This window comes from Panicum hallii, chromosome 6 (genome assembly GCF_002211085.1).
Source record: "Panicum hallii strain FIL2 chromosome 6, PHallii_v3.1, whole genome shotgun sequence".
Classification (NCBI taxonomy): domain Eukaryota; kingdom Viridiplantae; phylum Streptophyta; class Magnoliopsida; order Poales; family Poaceae; genus Panicum; species Panicum hallii.
This window is the reverse complement of record NC_038047.1, coordinates 2,094,883-2,104,650: the sequence shown is the minus strand read 5'-3', so window position 1 is coordinate 2,104,650 and position 9,768 is coordinate 2,094,883. Positions and strand designations below refer to the sequence as shown.

General features: G+C 43.7%; 1 protein-coding gene across 1 annotated transcript; it reads left to right on the top strand.

Moving 5' to 3' along the window:
* The first annotated feature begins 2,982 nt into the window (after window positions 1-2,982).
* LOC112897920 (external alternative NAD(P)H-ubiquinone oxidoreductase B2, mitochondrial-like) lies at window positions 2,983-8,566 on the top strand. Its single transcript, XM_025966324.1, has 10 exons — window positions 2,983-3,338; window positions 4,585-4,849; window positions 5,462-5,668; window positions 5,794-6,044; window positions 6,137-6,353; window positions 6,431-6,535; window positions 7,077-7,349; window positions 7,470-7,591; window positions 7,943-8,062; window positions 8,176-8,566. Exons 1-10 carry the CDS (start codon window positions 3,247-3,249, stop codon window positions 8,261-8,263), a joined length of 1,740 nt encoding a protein of 579 aa, XP_025822109.1. The 5' UTR covers window positions 2,983-3,246; the 3' UTR covers window positions 8,264-8,566.
* The last annotated feature ends 1,202 nt before the right edge of the window (window positions 8,567-9,768 follow it).

Below are 9,768 nucleotides of genomic sequence, written 5' to 3'. Positions count from 1 at the left end.
GGCTTGTATCTGACTAGGACTTCTATGTAACCCTGTCCCCCTAGACTACATAAGGAAGGACATGGACCCCATTCAAACAAAAGATCACCCGATCACCACCTAAGGCAATACAAACCACACAGAACGTAGGGTATTACGCTCTCGGGGGCCCGAACCTGTCTAAATTTTGTGTTCATTGCACCTTCAAATTCCTGATCTTGACGACACCCTACCTATAAACTCACCATCTCGGGAATATCCTTTGGTGGGCATGACGGTAAAACACTGACAATGGGATCACTAGCAAACTTGTTTTCAGAAAGAAGAATTGTAGATACATCTATCAGGGAGGGGGTGGAGCTGAGCCGGCCCACGTCTAGGGCCACTCCATGGGCTGATTGGACCAGCTCGGTTGGACCCCTTTGCTACGGTACGAAAAAAACAGCCCAACGCCTAGGGTCATGGCGCTAAGTCTTCCTCCGCTCCTTAATCAGGTGATATTTATAAGTTTATTTCCTGACTTCGCCACGTGCGGGGGGGGGGGGGGGTGTGGTGTGTGTCTCGACTCACGACTAGGGATGGCAACGAGTCTAAACCTACTGTGTCCGAAACCCAAATCCATAAAAAATATTCAAATCCATTATAAAAGCCATACCCGTGGTGGGGTAAAAATTTTGCCCAAACCCGTACCCATCGGGTTAACGGTACTCACGGATCATCCTTGGGTCTACACCTTACTGTGCTACTACCTTTGTCCCAAAATATATCAACTTTTTGACTTGGTCAAAGTCAAACATTTTCATCTTTGACCAATAATATCTCTAAAAATAATTACTTTTAAATATAAAAAATTACGATAGTTGGTTTCATTATGAATAAACTAATATTATTTTTATGTTGTCAATCTTTATGAGTTTTTTTACCATCTAGGTCAAAGTTTAAAAGATTTGACTTGAAAAAAAAATCTAAAAATAGCTATATTTTGGAACGGAGGTAGTAGTTTTTATAATAATCAACAAGTTCAATATAACAAACATTAAGTTTATAGTGTAAAAAATACATGATGAGGAAAAAATTCATTGTTCACTAAAAAATATTAGAGAAAATATAAATATAAATACCAAGTTCTTATTCAAGAGATTATAACACCATATAAAGTTACCAATCCATCATATATATACATGGATAATACATCAACAAAGCAACAAAAGCCATACCCGCCACCAAAATATTTAGAGTTCACCAAAATAAGAAGTGAAAGAATAAGGGATATTAAGTTTATTACAAATTCACAAAGTAAAATGATAATTGCACTAGGTTGGAACGGGTTTAAACAAATTCATAGGTTTAGAGGTTCGGATATTGAGGAACAAATCCGTTCCTTGAAACCAGGTAGAATTTTATACCTATTAACAAACCTCCAGACCCATAGGTAAGAAAATTGACCTAAATCCATACCTAATAGATAGTAAAAATCCATCGGCTTTTAGATTTTAGGTATCCATTGTCATCCCTGCTCACTGACACATTTGGAGTGCACGTTGATCGCGATAATCGTTTCAACGTCGGACGGTAGCCAAGGCAGTGGTGGGCCGAGATAAATAAATAAATTAGATCGAAATCGAAATACTGTTTCTGTTGGGCCGGCGGCCCTGGCACGGACGGACGGGCCGTAAAAAGCGGGCGGCCTGATGATAGAAGACGGGAGTCGCGGCCCCCAGCGCGCGTGTTGACGGCCTGCCTGCCGTGTGCAGCAGCAGCAATCGAAGAGCAGAGCAGGCCGGGCACGAAGCGAGTGGGCCGCCACCGTCAGTGCTCGTCGTTTGGGCCACGCCAGCGCCCGTCGTGTTTGCGCGCGTCAGGCAGACAGTTCCTTCCTCGAGTAGGACATGGGATCCGCGAGACCACCCGCATGCCATGGCCGGTGTACCAAACGTCCATCTTCTTTTTTTCTCGGTTGGTTGGGCGTGCTCTCGCCGTGGATGCTCCTCCGTTGGTTCCTCGCTGTCCACGCGCACCGACACGCCCTCCTCCTCTTCTTCTTGGGGCAGCACAAGAAGCAGGCATCGATCGATGTCCACGTGCTCGACCAACTAACGAGCCCGAACAAACGAGCGTTCAACGCCAGGCCAGACGGGGCCCACCCGCCAGCCACCTACGTTTGCTTGGCTTCGCTGGCCAGGCACGCCACCTACGGACGGACTACGGCACGAGTACCTGGCAGCCTAGCAAGCTTTGTTTATTCGCTGCCATGCTCCCACCTTCGCCCGATGCAACGGAATATGCCTCCCTCCTTCTTGGGAGACAAGTCATGCTCGAACACCACCACCGCCGTCTGCGTCTCGGGATCCACGGCCACGGATGGTCGAGATCACGCACGTCGCCAACCACATCGCCGCCCCCTAAATTCCGTCATCCTTTCCTCGTTTCTTTATACTCGTCCGCCCCCTAAAAACTGTTTACATTACTAAGTACAAAATGACTATATTATTCCTAATTAATAGAGATAATCGAAGACCACGCTATTTATTTAGTCCTAAAATCCTCGCGTCATGCAAATGTATTGGAATCTGAAAAGTAGCATCTATTCAAGAGTAGTATTTGATTGGCTCCATACCCTTCTTTATGCAATTATTTCTTGGTATATTACTAAGAATATTTTTGATAAAAGTCCTCGTGGACGGAGGGAGTATAGGTTAAAGAAAAATCTTCGGAATACAGCTAAGAAAACATTGCGAAGATTTGGCCGAAATCTTTGCGATCCTCCTGCACCAACCAAGCAGGAAAAAGGACGCGAAAAGCGCCGAACGGGCCGGGCCCCACGCACATGACGTGACGCCCGGGCCCGGCCCCTAGCAGCAGCCTAGCAGGCGGCCTGGCTGGTTCGCTTTAGCATGCGCACCACGTGTCCCCCCGCCGAACCGGCGAACCACCTAGTCCTCCTCCAGATGCGGGCCCACCGGCCAGTCACCAACCCCGTCAGCTCGCGGCGACAGCGGAGCACGGCGCCGTCCCGTCCCGTTCGCCGCCAGCCACGAGCACAAGGGAGAAAAGAAAAGAAAAGGGGTGGCGAGGTTGGACTGGGAGATCGATCAGTTGGGCAGATCGGTGGAAGAAGCTACGAGTCGTCCCGGTATAAAGGGGCGCCGGCCATCCTCCGTCCTTCTCCATCCCTCCGCCCGCCAAAGTGGTTCTGCTCGGCTGTTGCTTCCAACATCACCGGAGCACGCAAAGAAGCCAGCGGCCCGAGGAACAGGGCAGGTGACCATGAAGTGGGCGGCCTTCCTGTGGGACGGCGCGTCCGGCGCCCGCCGCCGCCCCGGCGTCTCCAACCTCCTCCTCCTCGTCGCGGCCGCGAGGTAATACCCTGCAGCTGCTGCTGCTCCTCCTCCTCCCTGCTCATCGACGAACCCTTCTCCCTCGCTTCTCCTCTTCCTCCTCCCATCGCCTCTCTTTGTAACCGCCTCTGCTTTCTCTTCAACCACACGAGTCTGCTCCCGTGGTCGGCGCTGCCTTTGCCTCCTGCGTTACCAAGTCGAAATCGGGGTCCACCACGGGGATCTTGCGACCTCCTGCGCGCAATTCTGCTCCGGAGCCCCTGTAGTTACCTGCAGCTCTGCCTTTTGTTCCGTTCACCCCGTAGTTTCTGCCCATTTCAGTCCCCGCAGATCTTGTAGGAGCATAAATTTGCCGCCTTTCTTCTTACCTCCGCCGAAAGTGAAATCTCGACGGCCGCCTTGTTCGATTTTGCTTTCACATGCGTTGCGTTGGCTACAGTAGTCCTTTTCCATGAATGTTAGATCAGCCAAAAAAAATCGAAAAAAAAAGGGTTTCCCAACCTACCTGATTTGCAAATCTGAGGCGTCCCCACGTCGGTCGGTCGCTGTGGACTCTTCGTATGAACATTCCGCGGCGCTCCATGTGGCCTAGAAGAAAGGGACCTCCTCTTTGATTTCTCCACTCCATGTAGAGCCAGCGTGTCCCTCCCTACATCGTAGCGAGAAAGGTCTGAGTGTTCAACGTTGGCAGCCCATTTGACCAGCAAGAAAAAACTGGCTTTGATCTCTCCGTTCCGTAGCACCACCACTAGGCATGTTTCAGCATCTCCTTGTTCCATACCTGTGCTTGTGCGTTTTCAATATTTAATTAATTAAAGGCGAGATCGTTATGGTACGGCAACAAACCGAGACTAGAAACATGTTGGGAGTCCTCATGTGCCAACTAACATGGATGGAACATGTTACTGTTTGTTATAAAGTACTATGCTTTCCCTTTTTCTTCAGAGTCCTGAGTAAAACGAAAGGTATCTCCTTGTAATACGCTTGTTTGGCAAAATGGAACATCAGAACGTAGAACAGTTGTTTTTCTTTGAATAGCATTAGAACGCAAAGAAAAACCTTGTTATGTATTTTTGTCAAGGCCTGCTCCATGCTATCCTGTTTCTTCAAATAGTCGACAGATAATTAGGTGGCTTCAATTTATTATAACATAAATATTAGGTTCTCTAAGATGACCGAACAATGCTGCAACCTGATAAAATCAGTCACATCATGAGTCCTTCTCAAGTCGATTGGACGATTCCTCACTAAGTTGCTGAATTTGCAGTAGTGGAGGCCTAGTCGCGTATGCGGACTCCGGATCAGATGCTGCTGTTGGGAAGCCCCAGCTTCCTCAGAGGAAAAAAGTCGTGGTGCTTGGGACTGGTTGGGGCGGCACCACATTCCTGAGGAATCTCGACAGCAGATTGTATGACGTGCAGGTCATATCTCCTCGGAACTACTTTGCGTTTACGCCATTGCTCCCAAGTGTCACATCTGGAACAGTTGAGCCAAGGAGCATTGTTGAGCCAATTCGTAGGGTTTTGGAGAAGGTATGCTGTTTTGCAGAATTTCTGGGGGTCCTTTACTCTTATGCTTGCACTTCCATTGTGTCTACTTCTATCATCTATATTTCAATAGAGCCATTAGTCAATTCCGGGTCCAGTTCTTCCTTAATATAGGATTGATTAGTATTGTTTTTCAGATAAGAGCAATATAACAATGTATCAGCTGACAATTTTCAGTATTCAGTAACAATATCACTGTATCAGTGCAATGTAGCATTACATAACTAAAAGTTTCTGCTTTCGTGCCAGATTGAATTGTTTTTTGTTTTTTAGTGGCAGCATGGATTATTTTTCCCATTGAACACTGTTTACTGTAAGCACTAGGATGCTTTATTTTTCGACCATGTACCAATTAAGTTTCGCATCTTCCTGACATTAGTGTCTTGCATCTCACGAATTGAGTCCCACTCATACAAGAAGTTGCAAGTTTTGACACACTTGGGAGCAGCCATATTTCCTTTTTCCTTTTCTTCTTGTATCAAGGGATCAACAAATTCATGTTTGAATTATTACAAATACTGAGCACTACTTTAGTTAGATGTCTGCATCTGTTTCCAATAGACTAAAATTCGTGCTTTTGTCTGTTATGCATAACAGAAAGGTGGAGAAATCAAATTTTGGGAAGCAGAATGCTTCAAGATTGATCCACGGAACAAGAAAATCCATTGCCGCTCGAATATTGGGACAAATCTTGATGGGAATGGTGAGTTCTTGGTTGACTATGACTATCTTGTGGTAGCTGTCGGAGCTAGGACGAATACATTCAATACTCCTGGTGTGGTCGAGAATTGCCACTTCTTGAAGGTAACCTTCCACTATGAGCTTCCACTACGAGTTTATGACATGATTTCTGAATATATGTGAGATGTTAGGTACTTAGGTCTGTAGCGTCATATTGCTTTGCTCATTTTATCCTCCTTTAATCGCAGGAAGTTGAGGATGCTCAAAAGATCAGGCGGAGTGTGATGGACTGCTTTGAGAGGGCAAGCCTCCCCTTCCTGGATGAAGAAGAGAGGAAGAAGAACCTTCATTTTGTTGTTGTCGGTGGTGGACCTACTGGAGTGGAATTTGCAGCATCTTTGCATGATTTTGTTACTGAAGACTTATCCAAGCTTTATCCCTCAGTTCAGCACCTTGTCAAGATATCATTGATCGAAGCTGCTGATCACATACTGACCATGTAAGGCTATATCCCCGTAATGTTTTTTCCTAAAAATTTTATGTTTGAGTAACATCACTTCCTGGACTAATGATTGCCTGCATTTCCTAAAGGTTTGACAAGAGGATAACAAACTTTGCTGAGGATAAGTTTGGAAGGGATGGCATTGATGTAAAAACAGGATACAAAGTTGTGAAGGTCTCTAAGGATGCGATTACCATGCAAAATCCTGCAACTGGGGACATCTCAGTTCCTTATGGAATGGCTGTCTGGTCGACTGGTATTGGAACTCGTCCATTCATTGTGGAATTCATGAAACAAATTGGCCAGGTAGACATAAACTCGGAGTTGATTTAGTTTTGTGCTGCAATTAAGTTAGCTGACTAATAATATCTCTGCATATACAGGGGAATAGGCGTGTCTTAGCCACTGATGAGTGGCTTAGGGTCCGTGAATGTGATGATGTCTATGCAATTGGTGATTGTGCTACAATAAACCAGAGGAGAGTAATGGTATGTAATGGAAACCCATTACTTGTTCTGTTGTTTGTTAATGGTCTGCCTGATTTCCTGTTGATCTCCATCAGAGAAAGGTTCTATCGAACAAGAGAAGAGTCATTTACGTAGCTATTCTCTCATATGACTATATTGCAATCTTGTTTAATCGCAAACCCATATGAATTTTGTTACTGCTTTTCAAAAAAAAGACTTATATTGCTAGCATTCCTTAGATTTTGTCCATTGACTCATAAGGAGCAAAATCTTCTGAAAAATATATTCCCTAAGTAGAAGCTAATGTCTCAGTAGGAGTACCCATGAATGACATTTTTTTTAAAAAAAAAACCCCATAAATGACATTAGTTCACTTGATCATTATCATCACATATGGACATGCGGTCAGTACTTAGATAATTTAACTCGGCATATTGGTTTTACAGTTGGCTAGCATTGAGTATCTGTAATACAGCTTTAAGCCAACTAACCATAGATATTTTGCTCGACTGTTATTTGAATTTAGGTACTTATTGATCATTATGTGTAATAATGCTTGCAGGAAGATATTGCAGAAATATTCAGAGTTGCAGATAAAGATAAGTCTGGAACCTTGACTGTCAAAGAGATTCAAGATGTATTGGATGATATTTATGTTAGATACCCACAAGTGCAGCTCTACCTTAAGAGCAAGCAAATGAATGGTATTGCCGATTTAGTGAGGAGTGCCAAAGGAGATGCTGAGAAGGAATCTGTGGAGCTGAATATTGAAGAATTCAAGAAGGCTCTTTCACTGGTGGACTCGCAAGTCAAATTCCTACCTGCAACTGCTCAGGTTGTTATTTTTTCTTCTTCAGATTATAATTGATTCAACAGTTTTGAAGTAGCAAATTTGGTTTAAGCACACTTCTTGTGTCCAAATTTTTTAAACTAGCTTGTTTGTTTTTTCTGCTAGGTGGCTTCGCAGCAAGGGCAATATCTTGCTAGGTGTTTTAACAAGATGAAGGATGCTGAAGAACATCCTGAAGGCCCTATCCGCATCAGGGGAGAAGGCCGCCATCGCTTCCGTCCTTTCAGGTTCCTATTCCATCACTCGTTTGCTCGATGTTTCCATAAATCCATTTCATGGTCTTCGTTCTGATCCAATTGCTGTGTACCATACTCACTGTTTGCCTACATGGCCGTTTAGCCCGTGTACACAAACGCTACACAATGGCCAGTCGTGTCTGTTTAATCAGCCGTTTACCCCGTTTAGTGACCGTTTAATCCGTTTAAATAGCCATTTAGTCCGAATAAATAGCTAAATGGTAGGCACTGTTTATTTTTACTGTTTAGGCTAACACTGACCATACGTCGCCACAACATAGCTCTAAAAGTGTTCACTTTTCTTTTTCAGAATCTGATTCTATTACTTTGTTAATCCTCCAGGTACCGGCATCTGGGCCAATTCGCCCCACTAGGAGGTGAGCAAACTGCCGCACAGCTCCCCGGAGACTGGATCTCCATTGGCCACAGCACTCAGTGGCTCTGGTACTCCGTGTATGCGACGTAAGTGTTTCCCTTTCCGTGACAGCAAAGTAGATCATGCTACCACACTTGTGCCCCACATTTCTGATTCATCAGCAACATGTCTAATGCTCTTGTTGCTTCAATGAATTCAGCAAACAAATCAGCTGGCGCACGAGGATGCTGGTGGTATCTGACTGGACACGCCGATTCATCTTTGGAAGAGACTCGAGCTGCATATAGTAAAGAAGGAAACTGAAATTTTTGCTGACACATAATCAGATGATCAGGGCCAATAGAGCTCATCCCACTATGAGTTTTGAATCACATAAAAGTTCTTTTTTTTTTTGGTTGAGGGAAGAATGGAAGTTCCCTTGCACTTGTATGGTGCACCACGAAATTCCTTTGTTACTACCTATTGGAGAGAGTTGTACTACTCACTTTGCGGCCTGAGCATGCTCAGATTCTTTAATAGCCTTTTTTCTACCACTAAGAAATGATATGCAAAAGGAGTCAGTTTGTACCAGATTTTGTTCTGCGAAACTATCCATGGTAGTGGTCCTGGTCCAGTTGGTTGCATAAATTACCTAACATCTGGTAAAATGTTGGTAGTTTGTACCAAACAGTTGGTCATTGGTACTCACATACCAAATTCTGTGGAATTTACCAAGCAACTATTAGCTGATAGTGTAGTGGTTAAGTTGCCACATCAGTGCAAAACTGCTCCCTCAAAATCCTAGCTACTTCAGGTCCATCAGTTGTGTGTTTGGATCCATTAATCGTTGAATTTTGTGGGAACCACCGAACACAACTATTCTTAAGTGGAGTAGATAGTTCACTCAAACAGAGGGCGAGATGTACCATCAAAGACAAAGATGCCGCAAAACTATATACACTCCCTTGTTTTAGAATTGTTGTTTTAGAATTGGGCACAAAAACTAAGGTAACCTCCAATTACTCCCTCCGTTTCAAAATGTAGGTGTATTGGTGTTTGTAGATTCATAATATTTGCTATATATTTACATATAATATATATGTCTAGGTGCATAGCAAAATTTATGAATCTAGAAAAGTCAAAACGAACTATATTTTGAAACGGAGGGAGTACTTCTTTAGTTTAGAGTTACTTCTTTAGTAGTTTAGAGTGTGCATGCACGAGGCAAGAAGTTAACTAATTATACAACTAAGAAGGGTAAAACTACCTTTAAAAAAATAAATGGTAAAATTACAAGGGTAAAACAAAGATAGCAAAAGAGGCTAAAACAAACAAGTATTTTAGTCTAGAAGGAGAATTTATGACCCATGACTAGGAACTGTAGCAGAACAGAGATTGGTCCCAAATTTGAGAAGAATGTCCAGAAAGATACGTGTATCACCGGTAAACTTCACGGATGAGTCAAAGTTTTGGTCATGTCTTTGTTTTATTTCCGTCCCTATCTTACTGTCATTCATTTTAAGAGGAAACCAGTTTTGCAGGAATCCAGCAAGGGAAAATCGTGGATCTGAATTTTCAAATTGTTCTAGAACATATCCAATTGCATCACCACATGGCGGCAAAATACCGGTTTTAAGGGTGATATCGCAACAAAAAAATATACTTATTCTTATCTGTCTCTATGAAAGTGAAAGGATACTAAAGACAAACAGCAAGTTGCAGTTATTCAATCTTAAAAGTCAAGGATGTATGATCACATCTATCTGGCTATGAAACTGAAATAAGTACTTAAAAAATAACCCAATATGAATGA